Source organism: Epinephelus moara, chromosome 13 (assembly GCF_006386435.1).
Source record: "Epinephelus moara isolate mb chromosome 13, YSFRI_EMoa_1.0, whole genome shotgun sequence".
Classification (NCBI taxonomy): Eukaryota; Metazoa; Chordata; class Actinopteri; order Perciformes; family Serranidae; genus Epinephelus; species Epinephelus moara.
Window position 1 is genome coordinate 21863181 of NC_065518.1, and position 23720 is coordinate 21886900.

General features: G+C 40.2%; 2 protein-coding genes across 4 annotated transcripts; both read right to left on the reverse strand.

Annotated features, from left to right (window-relative positions):
• Window positions 1–1984: 1984 nt before the first annotated feature.
• Window positions 1985–9132, reverse strand: decr2 (2,4-dienoyl CoA reductase 2, peroxisomal). Of its 3 annotated transcripts, none has more exons than XM_050059906.1 (10): window positions 9010–9132; window positions 8268–8369; window positions 8060–8128; window positions 7376–7427; window positions 7150–7285; window positions 3606–3730; window positions 3239–3332; window positions 3055–3159; window positions 2560–2748; window positions 1985–2323 (listed from the first exon to the last, which is right to left on the reverse strand). In XM_050059906.1, the coding sequence occupies exons 2-10, from the start codon at window positions 8366–8368 to the stop codon at window positions 2289–2291; spliced, it is 906 nt and encodes a 301-aa protein (XP_049915863.1). In that variant the 5' UTR covers window position 8369; window positions 9010–9132; the 3' UTR covers window positions 1985–2288. The 3 variants fall into 3 exon arrangements, with proteins under 3 accessions (XP_049915863.1, XP_049915862.1, XP_049915864.1); XM_050059905.1 differs by having other exon boundaries at window positions 8964–9119; XM_050059907.1 differs by having other exon boundaries at window positions 2495–2748; window positions 8964–9118.
• LOC126399717 (retinol dehydrogenase 13-like) lies at window positions 8965–18398 on the reverse strand. The gene is made up of 7 exons (XM_050059904.1): window positions 18224–18398; window positions 15640–15758; window positions 15374–15529; window positions 15162–15266; window positions 14818–15030; window positions 14601–14702; window positions 8965–12476 (listed from the first exon to the last, which is right to left on the reverse strand). The coding sequence occupies exons 1-7, from the start codon at window positions 18286–18288 to the stop codon at window positions 12154–12156; spliced, it is 1083 nt and encodes a 360-aa protein (XP_049915861.1). The 5' UTR covers window positions 18289–18398; the 3' UTR covers window positions 8965–12153.
• Window positions 18399–23720: the final 5322 nt, after the last annotated feature.

Below are 23720 nucleotides of genomic sequence, written 5' to 3' on the forward strand. Positions count from 1 at the left end.
AAGGTCAGGGTCAGATGGAGGAGGACTATTTCTGTTGCCATTAACTACTCAGCAGCTGATGTAGAACTACATATAAACCAGTATGAAATAGTTGGAGAATTGAAGATGACAGAGATTTATTATTGTGAGAAAATAAATGGTTGCAATTGTAATGTTTTGGCGCCCCCATCTGGTTCACATAGGTATTTATTTTCTGCATGTTTGCATCGGCTGTACCTCATGTTGGTCATCTGATCCTCTGGTTCCCAACCTGAGGGTCCCGGGCCCCATAGGGGTCACCAAAGCCTCACAGGGGGGGTCGCAAGCCCTTCTTGATTTAAAGGGGTGTGTGACAACTTTTAAAGAAGTTAATAAAATTAATTAAATTGGCCTTCATCTTAGCATTTCATTCATTTTTGTGAAGAAACAAAATTGTTATTATAACTGTTATTTTTAAAGTTTAGATTATTATTCAAGACACAAATCTCACAGGATAAGTGCACGGAGAAGACCTGAGCACAAGATACATTTGCAGAGCCTTCACTCTATGCTAAACAGCCTCATCCTGCATCAGAAAAGTATGCAGTTAAGACAAGCAAATGGCTGAAACAACAATGGCCCAGCATAAGGGAGGAGTAAAAGTGAGGCCTATTACATATGTATGCACACCTCAGCTGCCACTCTGAAGCCTCTGGATTCTGTATATCACTGTGCTTTAACAGCCATCATCGTGATTTGTATGCTAAGGTTTGGTGGCCCTCTCTCTGTGTGAGGCGTGAAAGACAGTGAGTGTCATTTATTTCTAAAGCTCTCACTGGTCTTTGACCTTATATCAAGTCACTTCTTTCTTTTAGTGTGGGATACCAAACTGGGTCTAGTGATTGGATTATACTCCAGGTGCCGGGTGTTTTTACAGGACTTTGAAAATCCAGTTTTTCATATTGTGCACCTGCAACGTGGAACAATATGCAGAACACTTAAAGCTTTACTCATTTTTATTCATTGAGCAATTCAAATCTTTACAGTATCATATTTTACAACTAAGTGTTCCTGATATACCTGATTAATGTGTTCTATGTTTTAAGTTTTAATTCATTTCTGCTTTTATTCATTTTTTACATTTTTAATTGGTGGTTTTATTGCTTTTTACTTTTATGTAAGTTTCTCTTTGTTTTTTCTGTGTCTAAGTGCTTTTAATTTGTATTGTTTAACTGTGCTACATTGTAAATGAGGTCTCTACCTCAATGTAATTCCGAGTTCCTACAAATATCAGGAAAACTATTCTCTGATGCAATATTCACAAGAAATAACCTGCTCAAAATTCTTCCAAATCACTCATTTTACACAAACTTCCTGCAGATTTTGTGTTAACCAGTTGGTTTGTACTGTTTTGTTATGCAATAATTAATATAAAACATCCACAAAATACATCACTTAATTAGGGGCCGTCAGTTTACTCAATGAAAGACGAGGGATCCCTTAAGGAAAAAGTTTGGGAACCACTGATATAATCCAATGACTACTGAGCAAACTGACAACCACTGCCTAAGTGACATATGTCATGGATATTTCATATTCAAGGTATAGCAACTACAACAGTACAGAACAATCATAAAAATGACTAACTGTACAAATTGAGATTTGGCCTACTGTACACATTTTTAAACCCCAATAAGTAAAGAAGACCTCACAACCCCCCTGTGAAGCTTTGGCAACCCCAGCTCTGCTTGTCATCCCTGAGAACAAATTACAATCTGCACAAAGTATCCAATATTTAAGAGAGTAAATCTGGAAATAAAACACTGAACTGTCTTGTTTTGATTAACTTGTGACCCCTCAGATGTGGGGCCCTGACCCTTAAGTAGGTAACCACTAATTTAATCTAGTAAATTTGAATTAAACAGTGTGTGCTCCTTCCTACAGATACAGATCAAGCTTCAGTGACGTAAAATGCTTCCAGAAGGGAAAATAAATAAATAAATAAAAAAAACAACAACTAATGAACTCTAATTACACGTTTTATTAATAAAGGAGAAGTACAGAAAAATCACATGAAATGGCACGATACACATGATGATATATGAAATGCATGATGACAACACAGCACTATAATGTGTGAACAATCCCTGAATGGTTATAAAATTTGATCCATTACTAAGCTTGTAAAAACACATAATACAGTACAGGATGTTAGTGTCCTTTCCTCCAGCCCCTCAGCATTACACTCTTAAGGCACAAACCACAAATACTGAACATGTAGCATATCAGTGCTACAGATGGCTCCTTGATTACACGTTTGATTTCATCATTCATTTGTCTCTTTTCTTTTCGGATGACCAATACCCTGAAAGAAAACAAGAGAGACAAATGGATTAATGTGGGTTATACTGTATTCCTGTTATTTAAACAACGTCTTAAACTCTAAACCAAAAGATGAATCATTGCACAGCATAATCACATTCTCATTCACACGGTCTCTCCACATGGACCTCGAGCTGCACCTCCCCCTACACACCTGAGTCAGGAGGAGGACAGAAGAGCACCCTGTTCAGAGTTTAGCGGATTTAGAGGAGGCTATACCCAACAGGCTGGAGAAGTCGTTAGACAAGGTCAGCCACGACCCGCCATCCGCCACCAGGATGGCTCCAGTCACATAGGAGGAGGCCCGGCTGGCCAGGAAGAGAGCGCAGTGGGCCATCTCTGTCTTGTTGGCTGCTCGCTGCAAAGGAATGGATAGGAACAAACCAGCAGCCTCCGCTCTGGGACCAACTGAAAAAAATAGATATTTACTTCCTCTGTTCAAGTTGGTCCAGAATTCAGCCGCCGGTATCATTACCAGAACCCCCTCCTGCTCTCCATCAACTTCACAGGCTTCCTGTTAAATATCCCATTGATTTCAAGATTCTACTTCTTACCTTTAAGGTCCTTCATAATATGTATAGCTCTAAAATGTCAGTTTTTGGACATCCTCCTATCTGTTTGAGGATTGCATATTAAATTATATAATAAGAGATCCTGTTCATAATAAATAACTGCTTGTTAAGCCAGTTTGTCAATATTGTGTTAATTCTTTACCCAGTCTGCGGTAGCCCTCTGTGCCAGAGACAGGACCTGGAGCCACAGTATTGACTCTGACCCCACTGTGGCCCCACTCCACAGCCAGGTGCTTGGTCATGGCATCTGTGGGGCAGGAGAGGCAACACTGAGTCGTTAGATTCTCATTTTGATATCATTACATACCAGCGAAAATCGCTCTTACCATTTGCAGCCTTAGCAGAGCCAGCATGCACCTGCAGGGCCTGTCCCCTGTATCCAATTGTTGCAGAGATGTTGACTATGTTGCCACCATGATTCTGCACACAAAAAAGATGGACTCAAAATCAGTGCTATGGGTAAATGATCAAATCAGCTTCAGAGCACAGGGGCAGCTGTTTGAATCCCATTCAGAGACAAGGATCTTTACTGTCCTCTTGTGGTGGCCAGAGTGAATTGCAGTGGGTGAATCAATGATAATTATTTATCAATGACTAAATCATGTCCCTGCAGATACATTATTATTGTCATTTCAGTGCTTTGGGGTAATAAACAATTCACTTATAGGTCCTTAGCTTGGAAGTGCACTGTACCTGGAACCACTTCTCATAGACCACCTTGCTTGTGTTGAATGTACCCATAGTGTCTATCTCCATCACTGTCTTGAAGGCGTTGAAGGAGAGTGCTGTTGCTGGGCAGAAGAAGTTTCCAGCAGCATCTGTCAACAACAGCAGCTGTGACATTAACCAAAAGCCATTAAAGCTATAAATGCATTAATTATATGGTACATATACATGTTATGCAGCGACGAAACAGTTTCAGAGGGGACTAGGGGGCAGAGATAGGATATAAAAATAGATGCAGCAACAGAAAAGCTGATGATTAAAATCAAACCTTTCACACTTGACCTTTTTTCAAAGTACACTGAACAAACACTTTAGTTTTTACTCCCATCTTCCATGGGTTTAAGTTAAAGATCTAAGACTTTTTATGCAATCATTTCACACAACTAGCGCTACAAGAATACATATTTAAGTCACAGACACCCCAAAGAATCAGTCAGTATCTGGTGTAACATCATTTGTCTCAAGCAGCTGACACATCTCCTTCAAACAGAGTTTATCAGGTCATTGATTGTGGCCTGTGGAATGTGGGCCCACTTCTCTTCAATGGCTGCATGAAGTTACTGGATATTGGCAGGAACTGGGACATGCCAATCCAGAGCATTCCAAACATACTCAAGGGGTGTCATGAGTACGCAGACCAGTGCGAGAACTAGGATGTTTTCAGCTTCCAGGAATTGTGTACAGATCCTTGCAACATGAGGTCATAGCAGCAGATGAATGGCATGACAATGGGCCTCAGGATCTCATCACAGTATCTCTGAGCATTCAAACTGCCATCAATAAAATGCATCTGTGTTTGTTGTCTGTAGCTTATGCCACCCCATATCATAACTGCGCTGTCCCCACGGGGCACTCTGTTCACAACATTAGCATTAGCAAACTGCTTGCCCAAGAAACACCATACATGCCGTCTGCCATCTCCCCGTTACAGTGTAAACTTGGATTTATCTGTGAAGAGAACCCTTCCCCAAAATGGCAGATGCCATTGACAGTGAGCCGTTGCCCACTCAAGTTGGTTACGACGCCAAAGTACGGTAAGGTCAAGACCCTGGTGAGCACATCGAGAACACACATGAGCTTCCCTGTGATGGTTTTCAATGTTTGTGCAGAAATTATTTTGTTGTGCAAATCAATTGTTGCATCAGTTGTTCAAGTGGCTGGTCTAAAACAATCTTGCAGGTGAAGACGCTGGCTGTGGAGGTCCAGGCTGGTGTGGTTACATGTTGTCTGTGGGTATGAGGCTGGTTGGATGTACTGCCAAATTCATGGAAACAACCATTCAAGATGGCTTATGGTTGTGAAATGAACATTTAGTTTACAAGCAACATCTCTGGTGGACACTACTGCAGTCAGCATGCCAATGGCACGTTCCCTCAAAACTTGCAACATCTGTGGCACTGTGTTGTGTGATCAAACTGAACATTATAGAGGGGCCTTTGATTGTGACCAGCCCAAGGCACACCTGTGGAATAATGATGCTGTTTAATCAGCATCTTGATATGCCAAACCTATCAGGTGGACGGATTATCTCAGGAAAGAAGAACTGCTCACCAACACAAAGTTTAACAAATTTGTGGCCAAACTTTGAGAGGAAAATATCTATTTGGTATACTGTAAGTGCTATATCGTAGGCAACTGGACTTGCTTGCGTTTCTTGAAGACGTTTCGCCTCTCATCCAAGAAGTTCTAAATAGTTCTAAATAACCGGTACAAAGTAGCAGGCTTTAAACCCTGTGTGGGTGGGAACCCTTGCAGAGTCGTAGGGGGTCACATGTGACAACACCAACAACCACTCCACAAGCGCATGGCACAGCACAGGAGAGCCAGCTCCTCAGGCCAAGACTCAGCTGTCCACTTACATCTACAGGAGAAGGGACACTCCTTTGAGGACAGCAATGTGCGCATCTTGGCCAGGGAAGAAAGATGGTTTGAAAGAGGAGTAAAAGAAGCCATATACGTCAAGCTGGAACGAACATTGTTTAACAGAGGGGTGGCTTACGAGACCACTTATCACCAACCTACAATTGGGAACCCTCCCCAGACGACTTCACACCCATTCACCCCTGGTCGCACCTGACCCTAACGAGTCACATGGTGGCCAGGTGGGTCAACGACTCACATTGTGACCTTAACGACTCTGAAACTAAGAGCTCATATGTGAGAGGTGAAACGTCTTCAAGACACGCAAGCAAGTCCAGTTGCCTACGATATAGCACTTACGATTACCATGACCTGGACGACTGAGAATCTACACAAATATTTAGTATATTAAAAAATTCTTAGATCTTTAACATAAAGCTGTGAAAAATGGGAGCAAAAACAAAAGGGTTGCTGTGGTGGCAGAAAAGATCTAGAAATGTCTGACAGTTGAGTTAAAGTCAGAAGCAAAACATGTTTACTAAAATCCTGAATGGTCCAGGGTATGAAATTAACAAAATATTTTGGGGGCAATTTTGGCCCCCACGGTCTAAAAAATGGGGGCATTTTCAAAATGTTTGGGGGCCATCAAAAAATTGTAATTATGTTCTAACAATAAGCACATGAAAAGCAAAACCAACTAAGATAGTGTCTTCACTCTTCAGTAGAAACCACTATAAATGAAATAAATAATGGGTTACATAAAGTTATGGTTGCAAAATATCACTCAGATTTCCTATAATTCAACCAGTTTAAATGTGATGATTTAACCATTAATCTACTGATAGCAGTACTAATGTTTCACCACATTACAGTTACTTTTACTGTTAAAAAGGCCAAATTACTATAAATTCCTTAGATGCAATCCTGGAAGTAAGTTAATTTAAAATTTAACATTCATTCTACCTTAATTTTTCATTAATTTGTCATTGTGTAGACACAGATCACCCAAGAAATGGTTAATTTATACTTATGGTACAGCAAAGCCCCCTCCCCTTCTCTGTCAGATTACTCTCACGTAATCAGTGCAATCTCGTTGATTATGTCTGGAAAATGAGTTGTAGACGTGACGGTAAATTAATTTAATGAAAATAAAATTATACTTTAATGTCAGATTGTAATACTGTTAAAAATATAAATACATATAGTTGTTTCGAAAACTTGGGGGCAATTTTGGCCCCCGGAACATGGCTTTTGGGGGCATTCTTAGATAAATTGCGGGCCAAATGGCCCGTGGCCCTTGCTAATTTCTGACACTGGAATGGTCTCACTCTGGGGTGAAGTCTAAGAACAGATTGAACTGGCAAACATTGTGATGGTGAGAGCCAAGTGGCCTGGCAAACACTGTGATGGTGAAACAAGTTCTGGGAAATGGCAAAAAAATCACACACACACACACACACACGGAAAGTTAGGTATGATGTTAGTCTGTGGAAGAGTATAGGAATGTTTGGCGAACTCTTTAAAAATGAATTTGATGGCAGGATGCATGGTGTAATGACGAAGAGTGTGAGCAGCAGAGCTTCCACCACAAACTCAGTAATCATTAGCACAAAAACATATTTTTTAGGCTTGTTTGCAAGAGGTTACATACTGTTAACGAGGATGTCTATACGTCCCAACTCTCTCAGTGTCTCATCCACAGCAGCTGAGATGCTCTCCGGCTGCCTCACATCTATACACAAAGGGAGGCAGCGGCGGCCTGACGCTGCAGACAGCTTTTTAGCTGCCTAGGGAAACACACAATAATTTACTTTAACATTTAGTAATGGTGTAAGATATATGATTTAGGATTGTGGAAACTGTGTAAGAGGAATCACCTCTTTGAGCTTGTCCAAGTTCCTGCTCGCAATCACTGTGTCACAGCCATGCCTGAAAGAAAAGAAAGAAATATACTTAACAATACCAAAGAGAGCATGCTGTACTGTTTGGATTAGAACATTAATTGAATATGTTATGCTTGCATAAGTTAGGCTGATATGGAGACAGAGGAAGTAACATATGGAGAATGGGAATGTAAGTGAGGGGCAGTAGGTAGTAAATACAATGTAAAAAATGAGAGATGAGGTAAATGTCAAAGTCAAAAGCAACAGCTCCATCTTGGGGTGAATCTAACTGCTTGCAAAACAGACACCAAGAGATGACTTTACAAGGTCGCTGCCACTGATTGTGATAAAAATATTAACTATTTCTGCCACATGAGTAAATTAGTGAACCATTTCAACTTTGTTGCACAAACAAAAGATGAAAGTCTAGCTGTAAGACTACATAATCTAAAGGTTTAAAGTACAGCTGCATACTATCTCACTTACACATTTTACTGCTGCAGAGTAAGAGTATGACATAATGCTGGCAGAGTATTGATTCTACGATGTATTTGTTCTTCTACTATACATGCACTAGTAATATTTGTGAATGTAAGGAGTCAAATTTGACTTAATATAGTCTAATATTTCTGCAAGATCTGGGCATGTTTTGGTTACACAAATGCGTTACCCTCTCACCTCATGAAGATTTCAGCTATCCTGAGTCCAATTCCAGATCCACCACCTGTGATAAAAGCAACCTGATCTCTGAAAAATAAAGTAAACCACCCTCATAAGTCACTTCATGTAGTTACTGCAGTGACATGCATCATTCAATGTGTGAATGCAGTAAAACAGTAAGATCACACCAAGCATTAGAAACACATTTAAAGGTTTTCATGCGTACTTTAGTAGATCTGGACTATAGATGTGTGTGTATGAAGTCAGGCAGTCATCTGTGCCAACATCCTCGGGTAGCAGCTCTCCTTTTCTCTGTGGCTCTGCCATACTGATAAATAATGCATGTTAATGGGATGCAATCACACTGGTATTACTATAATGATAAGGCAGTAAATGACTGGTTTGTAAATGCAGGAGTTGCACCAAATAACAGAAACATCTCAAAATACAACAACCCTCTACAGCAGTTGGTAAAACTGGAAAAATCAACTAAACTTTACGTTATTTTGTTTGTAAAACTCTACTTAATCCTGTTTTTACTATTGTATTTCAGAACATTTGTGTGCACTTGATGTTTGTAACCAGTGCCACATTACAGAATTTCAAAATAAAATCACAGTTATAGTAGCAGCTGTATCAGATGTGGCATTTTAACAGGTATGTTGTTAAGGCAGTTATCATGATGAGTCATGGTAGAAAGTTGCCTCACAACACTGCACCTCAAGGCTTTAAACCCTGAGTGACACTGCTTTAACCAACCGACTTGTTATTTTGTCTATCCCCTAAACCCCCTATTTTAAGCTAGTCTTTTAACTATCTACAGCTAGCAGTGCAACAACAGTGTTTAACTGGCAGGGCTGTGCAGTTAATTTCAGTTGACATGTAACGTTAGCTAACTTAACTGGGGTCGTATTAACGTTACCTTCTGAGGAAACAAGCTAGTTTTGCAGCGCTGAACGAACCGCTACCTCCTCTTCGATGAAACACAACCTCGACACGAAGCACGTTACTAACTGACGGGTCACTTTTATTCCTCACCCATTAGGTGTTTCTTGCCAGTGCGAACTATTTGTACTTTGACACTACTCTTTCACCTTCCTTTCGCGAAGCGTTATGGGTAATGAAGTCGGGTCAAGGTGTGTTCAAGAGCCCACATATCTCAGGCTGCGTCTGAAATTCCGTGCTAACATGATATTTAATTGGTTAAAACACTATGTGATTGCTAAAAAAATATCACATACATTTTTACCCCATGTCCGCAACCTTATTATATAAATTAAATACTACTGACATATTACAGTGTACAAACACTGGACACTACGCCAGCATACAAGTCCTGGCAGCTCTGTAATCTCAATAAATATAAAAAATAAAATAATAAGATAAAGTAATGGCCAATTTCTCCAAAGGCCAAAATAGTACAGTTTAAAATCATTAGTAGATATTATCCAGCAGCAGAAATGAAAAAAAAAGTGGCAAATTGGTTTTGAGGCTGACCTCTGTTGTTTTTGTCTTGCAGGGCCTGAACTATTGAATCTATTGAATTGATCTTTTTTATTCATGTCAGTAACATTTCAGTTTTAGCAGTATGTGAATGATTGGCTAAATATTAACATAGAAAATATCACAACACTTGACACGTACCAAAGTCTAATTTACAAAGATAACCTCTTCAAAGAAATATCTGATATGGTTAGTATCTTAGTACTATACAAATAAAACAGGGTCAAAATTCAGAAAATACTGGGAGCATTAAACTTTAGAGGTCAGGCCTTATTTGATTCACGCCAGAAAGACAAACTATCAGACAGCATCACGCTCTGGGGACTGTATAGTGGTAATCTGAAGAGCGGAGGAGAACCCAGTGATTCTGTTGCTCATTTACAATAAGCATCATCCTCTAGGATGGCACCAGCGAGGGTCTCCACTGGTAAACCAACACTGAAATAAACGATCCAGGGTTTTCAGTTTCAGGGCCGATGCTGATCGCTGTGCATTAGTGCCGAGAGTGGCCCTTATTGATCTGTACTTTGGGATTTACTGTTGGAAAAAGCCCTATGCAATTGATCCCTCAAATACTTTTGGGATGGATATTCTTCTGTGCACTGAGAGATCTGAGACGATCAGAAATGTAAGATGAGTGCTTTTGTAATTTGATTTGTTTTGCTGGAGGCAGGAATAAACAAGAACAGGAGCAAAAGTGCACTTATAACAGCGCAGAATTACAATAAATGGTAATGGATGCTCGTAAATTTTATACCACAGATAGTTTTAACAGGGTGGATCCAGCGTTTGGTTTTTATTCAAAGCAGTTTTATGTGTTGAATGTGTTTTTCTACTTTCTTACTATTGGCTTTCATTGTTCTTGTATAATCTAGGATGCAAATCATTACAGTTTATCAAGAAAATGAATTTACATTGTCTGTCTGATTTGCAGTGCATTGCAGTCTAATGCAAACTGAATCACCATGCAACATTAACACAAATTTGATTTTTAAAAAAGGCAGATAATGTTTCTGTGACGGATAAAAGTCAGGCAATTCCAAGAGTCTGCAAGCTGACTCCAGATTCAAACAGTCCAAATTAAAGACTCCAAGATGAAGAAATCATTAAAACATCTGAAACACAACTGCACACCTGGATAAATGGTCAGCAGGAAACTCCAACAGTCTGTTTTGATGCTCGCAGCCAGATGGCGCTATCTGTCAGTGTTTTACTTGAACCCACAATGATAAAAACACATGCAGTGCTGTCAATGTGGTCCTACAGTTACAGTAAGTAAGAATGCCTCCCTCATGCTTCAAATTACTAAGACATGCTTGAAATTATTAAGCATGTGAAACACTGTCTGTGCGTCTGTGTGATCAGATTTTAGGGGTGAAATGTTCGAGCAAGCATAAAAACCACAAAGAATGGTAAGATTTTGATTTCCAGGTTAATTAAAGTTCAAATATTCATGTTTTATGGCTGATATTTTTAATTTCAGTGGCTTTTTGGGTCGTCATCCTTACTATTTATTATCTATTATTTTCAGGTGAGATGTTTCTCTGAGCTCCTTCAGTTTCAACCCCATATACTGTATACATCTAAATAGTTTTTTGTCCTTGTAAGCACTGTATTTTAGCAGTTCATATAATGTTTCTGAATTAATATAAATAATTTAAAGTGAGAATATGTGATGCTAAACCTTGTTCACTCACTAATTCAGTCACGCAGCAATATCTATTGCTGCTAACGTTAACATTAGCGTTAGCGTAAAGCAGTGTTCTCTTCAGCACTGTTTAAAATTACAATGTGTAATGGTTGGAGGCTGCCAGCTACTTATCGTCATGGATTTTCAGGCAGTTGTTTCGATTTTACTTGGTATCTATCACATATATAAACCAAGAGATGTTTAAAGGAGCTGGATACAGCGTTGAAGGGTGGGCCTTTTTTCATTCCTATGACAGCTGCTCAGTGGTACATGAAGCCAGAAACAGTTTGACTTCTGAAAAAAAAAAATCCCGGATCTTCTGCATCCATGTTACCAAAGAGCAAATGTCTAAGTGTTTCCTTTAAACCCACCTCCAAGCCTCTGGTCTCAGGATATACCTAAAAAATAAATAAATGAATAAAAACAAAAAATCTACTATTTAACAGACATATCTTTTACAATTCATGTATATGAAGTAGTAAGTAGTGACTCAAGTCCAAGTCAGGTGACTCGAGTCCACACCTCTGCTAAAACGTCACTGAATGTCAATGCTGAATCATCCCTGAATGATGACGAAGCTTATCTGATGTCACCGCACCCCGCTCAGAGTTAGGTCGTAAACCCCTGAGTGTATTAAAGTGAGTAAGAGAGTGTTTGTTTCTAAATTCAACTTTAAGTGCTATACTTCCTTTAAAATGCTCCCGTCTTACTTAAAAAAACGAGTCAGAGTCCGCCGTCAAAGGTTGACATGTTTTACAGAAAATATCCTGATGAAGGAACATAAAGGCATGAACAAAAGCCTGCCTTTACACAGACGACCAGACTCACAGCCTCAGACGGTTAATTGTTCCAACAAGCCTGGCACAGCTAAAGCCATAAAGGTCCATTATTCCCTGCTGGCCCAGAGGCCAGAGCGGCCCTACAGCCCCACAGCACTGACAGCTGGTCCTGGGCTCTGTCCTTGTCTCTGTGCTGGGACAGTCTCTGCAGCTTTGCTCTGGACCTCTGTTGGTGGGTTTGTGTTGCCAGACTGTCCTTCCTCCTCCAGACCCACCAGCCTGCTGCTGACCTCCCACAGCCTGCGAGCTGCCTCCTCATCCAGGGCCTGGGGCGCCGGTTCCTTCTCTGTCATCACATCATAGTACCTTCCCGTCACCCCCTCCATCTCCTCGGACACTGCCAGGTAGACGCTGGGCTGGGCCCCCAGCTCTGGGCTCTTAACCAACAGGGAGAAAAAGGGACCTGTAGGGGGGGTTGATGGAGACTTCAGGTTTGGTTTTAAACTCAGCAGGAATGTTTTAACCATCTTTCACATCAGAATACAAGTACTTTATTGAATAAATTTGCCAGTGTCAAGTACCAGTCCAACTACTTACTGGAATCATGTTGTTGTCTGAGTCATGTGAAGAAATTAAACACTTACATGAATGTGCACCAACTGAGTTTACTCATATCCGAATCTGGCAACGTTGCATTGTAGATTTTTATTATCTTCTTCACTGATTGTAAATGAGCTCAATAACAAACACTGTTTCCCCACAGTGGAGGATTTTTATTACCCATGAGTGCATGTAATTAAAAAAAATACTCATTGCTGAACAAAAATAAAAAAACATACATTTAGTGATCCCCAGAATGAGTAACAAGAAGCTGTAACACATTAGCACTGGTGGACTTTGATTTCAGATTTCAAAGGTTTCATTTGAATACGTAAGATAATTTGACAGCTGCGATAGAGACTCCTCAGCTCTGATTAGTTGGTTTTGATGTCTCATGTACTTCTTTCAGAATGAAGTGACAATTTCAACTTCCATCCATCCATTTTCATAACCGCTTATCCTCTTGAGGGTCGCAGGGGGGGTTGGAGTCTATCCCAGCTGACACTGGGGGAGAGGCGGGGTACTCCATGGACAGGTCGCCGGACTGTCACAGGGCTGACACATAGAGACAGACAACCATTCACACTCACATTCACACCTACGGACAATTTAGAGTCACCAATTAACCTGCATGTCTTTGGACTATGGGAGGAAGCCGGAGTACCCATACACACATGCACTAACATGCATGCACGGCCGGACCAGCTTGCCGCAACAAACCACAGAGAAGCTCAGATTACAACACACACAGAGGGAGCCTCACTTTATTCTCTACTCAGAACGCCATTACTCCACTTTATCTTTAGACCGCAAATAGTGGTTTGCTGCTGCATTAATGCTCTAAACATCCCATACAGAACCATCCATCCATTTTCATCCGCTTATCTGAAGCCAGGTTGCAGGGGCAGCAGGCCAAGCAAGGCAACCCAGACGTTCCTCTCTCTAGCTCCTCCTGGGGGACCCCAAGGTGTTCCCAGGCCAGATGAGATATGTAATCCCTCCAGTGTCTTCTGGGTCTGCCCTGGGGCCTCCTACCAGTGGGACATGCCTGGGGCACTCTAACAGGAGGCGCCCAGGAGGAATCCTGATCAGATGCCTGAACCATCTCAACTGACCCCTTTAGACGCAAAGGAGCAGCGGCTCTACTCCGAGCACCCACCAGATGTCCGAGCTCCTTACCCTATCTCTAAGGCTGAGCCCAGCCACCCCACGGAGGAAACTCATTTCGGCTTCTTGTATCCGTGACCTCATTCTTCCAGTCACTATCCAGAGCTCATGACGATAGAGGAGGGTTGGGACGTAGATGGACCAGTAAATTGAAAGCTTCATCTTCCAGCTCAGCTCCCTCTTCACCATGCCAGTCCGGCGCAACACCTGCATCACTGCAGAGGCTGCACCATACTGCCGATCCATCTCACGCTCATTCTAACCTAATCCATGAACAAGACCCCGAGATACTTCAACTCCTTCGCTTGAGAATCGCACACAGAACCTTTAAGATTATTATGAATGAAACTACACTAACAACAGGATATAAAGCAGTAGCTTCATCTCAACCAACTGTAACAGTAAAATGCTTCTTACTCATTGTGCATCATTATTAATAATCCAACAATAAAATATACACTAATATGACAGTCACAGGAGCTATTTTTCCTCATTAAGCACTTTTATTTTTGATACTTATGTGACTTAAAGCACCATTTTCAAAGTGTCTGATTTAGCATTCCACAATGTGGATCTGACCACTGCTTTACTTTAATACTTTAGTTGTCATTCTCTTCACTTCTGTTTTCAGAGTTAGAAAGTTTAAGTGCTCTGGATAAGAAACTTTTCATTCTAAAAATGCCCTCACTTCATGTTTATTTATACAGACCTACAAGTTGACAAGAATAGAACATGCACTAAGCTAATTGTTGCACAGCATTAGGTAAGCATTTATTGATTTCTCTAAATTCAGAATCCAATAAGGAAGCAGGATACTCACTGAGCACAGAGCTCGAGAACTGCGATTGGTGCAGACCCGTGTGCCTCCCGAGCTCCGTGGCAACAACGCCTGGGTGCACAGCATTCACCGTGACTCCTGTGCCTGTTACACACACAGCTTTGTTTAAAAATACATATCCAATGGCCAATTACAAACAAGAACATAGGCCGTACTCCCTCCCACACATGCCCACATATGCAACAGCCAGTAGACTTGCCTTGTAATCGCTTGGCGAGCTCTCTGGTGAACAGAACATTGGCAAGCTTGCTCTGACAATACGCCTGCTTGGTATCAAACTTCTTCTTCTCCCAGTTCAGGTCCTCGAAGTCAATCTTTCCAACGATGTGGGCGAGTGAGGCCAGGTTGATCACTCTGCTGGGGGCGGACTCTTTCAACTTATCAAGCAGAAGATTTGTCAACAAGAAGTGGCCTGGAGGAAGACAGAAACTCTCAGAATCAGGTAGTGATGGAGCGAAGGAGACTTTATCGGAATGTAAAGATAATTTAGATCGATTTTCTTAGAGAGAGTTTCATTTAGATGTTAGATATTCATTCAAGTACCTAAGTGGTTAACTCCAAACTGCATGTCGAAGCCATCCTCTGTCTTCCCTGCTGGACATCTCATGACTCCTGCATTATTTATCAGTACGTCCACTTGCCTCTCCTCTATAAGACAATAAAGATCATGTTTCAGAACTCTTACTGTATGTGCTTTATTTCTATAACTCGCCACATAACTGGAGAAGTGACCGTGACATGTCTCATTTCCTCACCTTGTCTGATTCTCTCTGCAAACTCTCGGATGGATTTCACAGAAGCCAGGTCGAGGTGACACGCGTAAACGTTAGGATTCAGTGTCTTCCCTCGAATCTCTTTCGCAGCTGCCTCGCACTTCTCCATGTCACGACATCCCATAATGATCCGACCCCCTGGCGATGGCGAAATGGGAAAAGGAGCGTGTCACTGAGAGCAAAAAACTACTAAAGATTTCATGAAATCTGTCTTTTTGCACCAAATCACGGTCAGATTTTCTCCACACCTCTCTTGGCCAGTTCTTGAGCAGTCTCCTTCCCGATGCCTGTGTTGGCTCCTGTTATAACCACAGTCTTCCCATTAATGGTAGCCTTACTGGGACACCGGCCTCCAGTCACATGGTTCCTATGAGAAGAATTAAAGTTCAGTGCCGTCTTGTTAAGGCACTTGAGACTGTGACAACCAGGCTTAATGGATTTCTCTTAATCTAATGCAAAATATTGCTTGCTTGGCTCTAAATGAACCTGGACTTTTTCTGTCTTGTCCACTTTGCACCACAAAAAAATATAGTTTCATACATGTGTACATTACATAACAGCCCTAAAAGCTCACCAAATATGCAGCTCAATGCATTTATTCAGGACGGAATTCAGACGCTTGGCTACACGTTAGAAAGCTCCTGCTACAGGTCTACATCACTTTTAATCCTTGAAAAAATACTTAAACCCCCAAAATGATCATTTGTATATCAATAACTCATCCCGTGTTGTGTTAAATCTGTAAAAAAATCTTTGTTTTTCTCACATGCCTCCGCTGAATGAAAATCAGAGTCTCATTTATCCAGCCGTATGCTCAGTACTTGCCAAACAGACAGCCCTTTCCAACGGAGAGCTGAACTAAAAAAGAAACTCCTCTACATCTTTAAAGCCAGACTCCATTGACAGAAGCAGTAATTTTACCTCACTGAACACAGGAGCTGCTGGTCTACTGCAGCCTCGATTAGTTACTTAATTTGTGTCTCTGTGTGACTTTGGTGTTTTAAAGGGTTAGCTCGGATTAAGCAAAGCCACACAATAACACCAACAAACTCCAGATCGAGGCAGTGGTGGACCAGCAGCACCTGTGTTCAGTGTGGTTAAATTTTTGCTTTTGTCAGTGGGGTCTGGCCTTGAGGAGAACACGGTAAAGTTTCACTTTTAGTTCAGAAAGAGCTCCGTCTTTGGGGCGTCGGTGGCTTTCATTTAAAATAAAATGATAAAAAAAAAGGAACTTCTCAGAAAAGTCTTTGGCAATAAAAGGTTTCTCAATATCTTTATTTAAAATATAATCTTTCCAAGTGTGCAAATGGGCCCTCTTTTTCTTTTTTTCTTTTTTTTACATCTTTTAACCTCTAACACAATGTACATAATGTTGCGACAGGGAAAATTTACTTGAACGCCCCCTCATGTCTGAACAACTCGGATATTCAGTGAAAATTCTGGTACATGACTTGCCAACTGTGACATCATATACACAGAAACATGGCGGATACAATTAAATGTTTTGTTGATGGCGAGATACTTTTTATTTACTCACATACTGGATATCAATCTTGTGCTCACATGTAAATATAATTATGACATTAGGTTGTAACAGTTGTGGCAGTGGCTGCCCATGTACAGTGATCTAGATTAGTTAGAAATGTATTTACTTGGGGCGTCGGTGGCTTAGTGGTGGAGCAGGCGCCCCATGTACAAGGCTGTTGCCGCAGCGGCCCAGGTTCGACTCCAGCCTGTGGCCCTTTGCTGCATGTCAATCCCCCTCTCTCTCTCCCCCCTTCACGCTTGTCTGTCCTATCAATTAAAGGCCGAAATGCCCCAAAAATATCTTTAAAAAAAAAAAAAAAAGAAAGAGCTCCCTGTGTGGGAAGTACTGAGCCACACAACTGGATAAATGTGACTTGGATTATGCAGCATGAGTTGTATGAGAGTTTATAGACTGTTTTGATGTAGTTTTACTGTTGTTAAACGTGAACCCCTTTAACTGCATGTGAGAAAAACAAAGTTGTCCTCACGCATTCAACATAACATAGGGTAAGCAGCTGATATAAAAATGGTCATCTGGGTTGGGGTAAGATAATGAGCATTATTCTACTCAAATGGTCGCAGTGGGCAGCTGCAACACAGCCACAGAACTTTGGGGACCCTCAAAAGCTGCTGTTTTAAATAAGCATAAACTGGTTTGTGTCAATTAATTTGTTTGGGAATATGCGGCACTAAATCACAATATAAACTGATATAATAAGTGGCTCAGTTATTTGGAGCCATGTTTGTAATTACATGATGTCACTGAGCAGTCTCTGCTACATAAATGAAAACACCTGTGTGGGTTGACTGTAGTTTCGTAGGGCCTTTAAAGTGGGTCCTGCTTTTGATTCAGCCTTAACTTTTGGACTTGATGTTTGGCAAAAGTGCATTTTGTCCTGGACTTAACTAAAGTTCACACCAGCCTAATAAATTGTAAATGAGTGAACAGAGTGTCATTAATATTCTTATAATCTATTTAATCCAATACAGTCAGTCTTTTAGAAATACTTTCTTTGTGACTGAGCGAAGGAGACTGTACTTTGTGGGGTTGTTATACTGGACTGTACTATGGCAGTTCAGTGCTGTCCCCTTACTATGGGAGTAACAAGGTTTTAAACTACCACTCTATGACAGCCTCAGCAACAGTTTAAATTTGTATTCTATGTATCAGATACAGGCGTCCAATACGTCTGAGCTTAATATAATTTTCTTATCAGCAGCAAATGTGACACACACAGTATAAAACATACTGTTACACCATGATACAGTGGCCTTATGTCATACTATATCATCATTTTTACTCACTTCAGTAAAACTGCAGCTCCAAACACTGTCCCAAAAACAGAAACCGGTAAAATATATCTGCTCATGACTCTAAAATAACGCTGACGGTTAAATATAGCATCAAAAATGATTTTAACACCGTTTTCACAGCTGATATGACAACACTACAGCCGGGTAGCACAAGGTTACACGCGCCTGTTTTTAGCGTCATCAACAGAAACTAACCAACCGCGAGGAACCACAAAGCCCAACGGCATTGTGGGAAATGAAGTCTCAATTAAATACACGTCCAACACGTCCAAAACATAGACTGTATAAAGATTTTTTTGGAGTATTGGTGCATAAAATTAACCTATTAATAATACCATATAAGGAGAAAATTAAATTAACAATAAAAGCAAGTGTTGCAAATCAAGAGACATAAATATAGAACAAAATAATAATAAATTATAATGAGAAATTATATTTTCAGATATGAAATGCGGCTCAAAGTGCTTCACAAAGAGAGGGGGAAAAATGTATAAAAGCATATAAAGGTAGACGAAGCAATAAAAATAAAGAATGTTGTTATGAGAATCAGAAGGCACAATAAATTAGATAAAACACCAAAATATTCAAATACCAAAAACCAGAGACATATAATAACAATGTACAACCTATGCATTAATATCAGAAGAAAATTACAATTAAAAGATCTTAAAATAAACAGCATTCAATAAAAATATGGAATTATTGTTAATAAATAATAATAAATATTATAAATATAATATTATATTAGACTGGCTCTAGAGCTTGTTTGTGGGTGCAGTTTATTGAATTCTGTCCATTTTTATGAATTTCTTTCTGAAAGTCTTTTATATATATATATATTGCATTTATTATATTGTAGTTTTGTACATAGATGATTGTTTTTTTGTGTGGTATGCTATGGACCTCTCTCTGTGTCCTTAATAGAGTCATTATTATTATTATTATTATATTATAAATATAAATAATACTATTTCAAATATATATATAATATATAATTATAAAATAATTGCTCAGTTTTTCACAGTGGTAGTTATGTGAAGAAATATGGAACATATTCTCCAAGGAATGTGCTAAAATTCACACTATGAAAAAAACCCACTGTTGCAGGCAGTATGTGAACAACTTAAACACTTAGGCTGATACTGTGAGAATATGATTTTATTTATATAGAGAGAGCACCAATCTATCTACAGTTATTTCTGGTGGTTGCTTTTTTTTTTAATATAACATATATGATGTTTTTTAATCATCTAAAAAACTGAGATACATCATAAATGGGGGGGGGGGGGGGAGCCCGGCAACGTTAAACCAACCCGATTTTTCAGTTGCAGTTGTTGAATTTGGTTTTTGTTAGATGTCCCTGTGATCACATATTGGAAATAAAATACCATGAGAAAAAATAAAATTGGGTGGGTGGGGTGGGGGTGTTATGGGAGAATTTGGAGTTAGCAGAGAAGAAGAGGACTACATGATTCAGTGGGAGAGGGTGATGTGGCTGTCACTGCTTATTCTGTGTTTGAATTGTGAGAAAAAACGATGCGAAATGACTTTGCTGTTATGAATGCAATTGCAAAGTCATTCTATCTTTGGGGAGCCAAGTGAGACTGAGAGAGTGAAAGCGGCAGAGTGAGGAGAGAGCTGAAGTAAGAGCCAGAGAGGAGCTGCCGGAGGGTCAGACCAATGCCTGGTGTGAGGTGTAATGGTTGGTTAAAGCTCTGTATGCTAGCAGCATGCTTTTGAATTCAATATTCAACTTTTTTCTCTGCCTAAATGTTACTCTGCATGTTCTCTAAAATGAAAAAATCCCCTTTCTGTTCATAGTTTAGGTACCTGCTGTTTAGAAGTAGATTTGGATTGTTTCTCTGCACAAAGCAGTGTTTGGAATATTGACAGGGGAAAGTTTTTGAAAGTAAATACGCCCACTGCTAGTCTATTTAAAGACACTCTATACTGTACTTCCCTCCAACTTATCCTAATGATGAAATAATCTATGACAAATGTAACTCTCACAAGAATCATTTACTCAGTAATTAACAGACAACGTGATTAAGATTTATGGCGTACCCTCACAGTAAAGCATAGGCCACTTTCATGACTGTAAATGTGGGTGATAAGAGTTTGTCTGCACATGAAGACAAACACGTTAACTTCTTTCTACTTGTTGGTGCTGTACAGTGACATACAGTAGTTATCATGGGCCCCAGTGCACACCTGTCTGATGGGCCCCAGTGCCAGATATTGCATTGAAACAGCTAGGTATACTTTATAGTATCGTCACATAATCTAAATACAGACTTGACGTTGGACAACTTCAACATACATATTACCAATCATCACTGCAAATCTGTATATGGCAAAAAAAATACCAAATATATTACTAAATTATTCATTAAATGGATTTGTTAAATTATTTACTTATAGTTTATGTAAAAAAAGTTAAAAAAAAAAAAAAAAAAAAAAGGATATTACATGATGTCACTGGGGCATATACAGCTTGTATTTTAACCTGTGGTCTCCTTTGAACACAGGTGTATTTCTAAGGTGGCAAGTTTAATCACTCACAAGGGCCCATTCTCTACTCAAGAGAGAGCGGGCCCTCCAAACACTCTCTCTACAGGCTCCCCTACCCCCATGGGCCCCAGTGCAATCGCACTACCTGCACTGTCTCTATTTACACCCTATGTACTGTATCCTTTTGATCACATTTTATCTTTTAGTCCTAACCTCATTCTCAAAACAGAGCTTTTAAAGTTTTTGTACGTAACTTTATAAAAACAATCCCAGAGGAAACACTGGCATATGAAATTTAATGTGATATTGTGGTTTTAGCTGACTAATGTTAGCTAACGTTAGCTTGCTTTCTAATATGGATGAATTGCTAGCTAGTTAATGTGGCAAAATACTGTACTGAGTGGATGACATCAGCTAATTCATCCAGACTCCCAGGCTAGTTTGCAAGTTACTTTCTCAGCTATGAAGCAACCAACATGGTCCATGCAGCGTAGCTAAATTAAGCTATAGCTAAATGGGCAGCCAATACACTAACTGTGACCTTAGCTAAGGTTAGCCAACTAGCTGTAAAGCTACGCAGCATGGATCTGTTGTTTGTTGCTTTGTGACATCAGCTGATAAAGTCATTTGTAGGCTAGTTAGTGGCCTATCATGGGTTGGGGAGAAAAGTTATTTCAAATATGATTGTAATTTATTTTCTAGTATTCTACCTCAGTGGTTTTCAAACTTTATATCTGTACAGATTAGCCTCTATAACGTGTCACTCTAATTATGACATAAATGTTTATTTTTATTTAGGCCTACTAATTTAAAATAACAATTGACAAACAACTATTACTCATGAAATATTTCAATATTTGATTCAATCTATTTTAAACTAAATAACAAAGATAATGTGATGTGTCACACACTTAAAATTCCCACGCATGAATGGCGGCACATGATTCCCCATGAAGGTTTTTTACGATTAAATTATATTAGAGTAAATTCAATTCAATGTTTAAGTAGAGTTTGTCTTTTTATTAGGAAATGAGTGCTCACAACATACTGATACAGTCCATTAAAAATTCACTCACAACGTTTTGTATAGGCCTAGTTGAACATTGCAGTAATAATGTGTGGTTATCACAAAATCCCATGGCACACTTGGATTTGCATCACGGCACACCAGTGTGCTGCAGCAAAACATTTGAAAACCATTGTTCTATCAACATGATGCCAATCAATCACGGTCAATCTCTTGTTTGTAAATGCTGTGGCAGATACCCAGGTGCTCGCTTGCGGCCACCGAGGACGCTAACTGCAGCTGACTAAACAGCCTCAGAGAGCAGTGTCACAAATAACAAGGATTTTCTTAAAGTTACATATAAAAGCTTTGAGTCCACAAACTTTAAGAGACCCTGCTCGGCTTGAGGCCCATCCCATCACTATAACACCGCAGTTTATAGGGCAGCTAGGACACAAAGTAAACTCTGCATGAAGATGAATTTGAGAACAGTGGAAAAACAAGGCCACCCGCTTGCAACAAGATGTGGAAAACTTGAGGTGACATATAAAAAGTAAAAACTAGGACGTGAGTCTGGTGTCTGAACACGGAGAGAGGAGGAGCGGCAATGCTCTATTTGTTCACAGCTCAGAGGTGTTTCCCCCCGGTGTGTTTGACCCTCGGTGCTCTCTGCTGTCAGCCGACGGTGCTTGACCTTCCCTATGATTTATGACGGCTCTGTTCCCCAAGATGACCCAGAGGAAACTCTTTGCCTCGCTGCCTCTTGGCCTGAAGCGTGAGACACTTGAATGTTTCAAAGAGATGCAGCTATTCAATACCCACCCTGATATCCCAGACCAGGGTAAAAAACACCCTGGGTCAAATTATTTTGTTTCAGGAATCAGGGAGATCACATTCCCCTGTAATGCCTTTTTTTCAAGGCTTCAGTCTGACTCTCTTCCTGACACTGGACTGCTTAAAAACAGTTTAGCTTTCACTCTTCATGCAGCCTGACCTGCATCTCTCCAGTGGAAATCTGAGCTAGGAGAACAGAAAAAGAAGAAAAAGCAGAAAGAAGAGATGGAAAAATCAGATTTGGGAGTAACAAAACAATAAATAAAGTTGCCCCTATAAATGTATTATGAGACTTTCATCTGGGGCTCAATGTGAGACCAAGATGAGAGTAAGTAAGACAAAGGATCTTCATCAGAGGTGGAGCAAGAGGTGGGAATCAGTGTTGTCGCTCCTCTGGTTTCCCTTTTAGAAAGACAAATATAGACTACCACCACCTGCTGGTATGGAGAGTTATTTCCTCTCACACTGGCACAGAATGTACATGCTAGCTGGCTGTTGACTGTAGTCTTTGTGGTGTGTTTAAGTGCAACTTTTTGGCGAAGACAAAGGCGACGTGAGGCGATGCAACAGTCGGCCTTCATTGCCAATTGTTCTTTGATGTTATTTTGGTGTATCATGGCCTTGTTATTCAAGTCAGAGTATTGGAGAGCATGTTTACTTTGCATTGTTGGAGATCCTTGATTTGCAATAGAGCAGCCCAGATTATTATTAGCATGCATTTAAATGACGAAGATTTGTCAGATTCAATCTGTGATCTCCAGTATGGTAAAACAAAAATTGGTTTCAGGATTAGTAATGCTGTATACCCCCACATTCCTACCCTACCTGGGTTAAAGCTACTCTTACCTTTCTTGCATTTCACACAGCACTTAGAAAAAATTTGAACATCCACAACTCCCACCTCCCTCCAATACCCATCCCCCTCCTCCTACAACTTCACCTCCCTCCAAAGGCCTACTCCCCCCTCATCCATTACGTCCTCATTATGTCTATGATAGACATAGGCGTTGGCTAGGTAACGTTAGATACACGGAAGAGGAGATCGAGTGTAACATTACAACCAAGACAGTCAAACGCAACCCTGGAGTTTTAAAACTCAACTGGAGTCAGTTTTGACTGATGAGTTTTAGAATAATG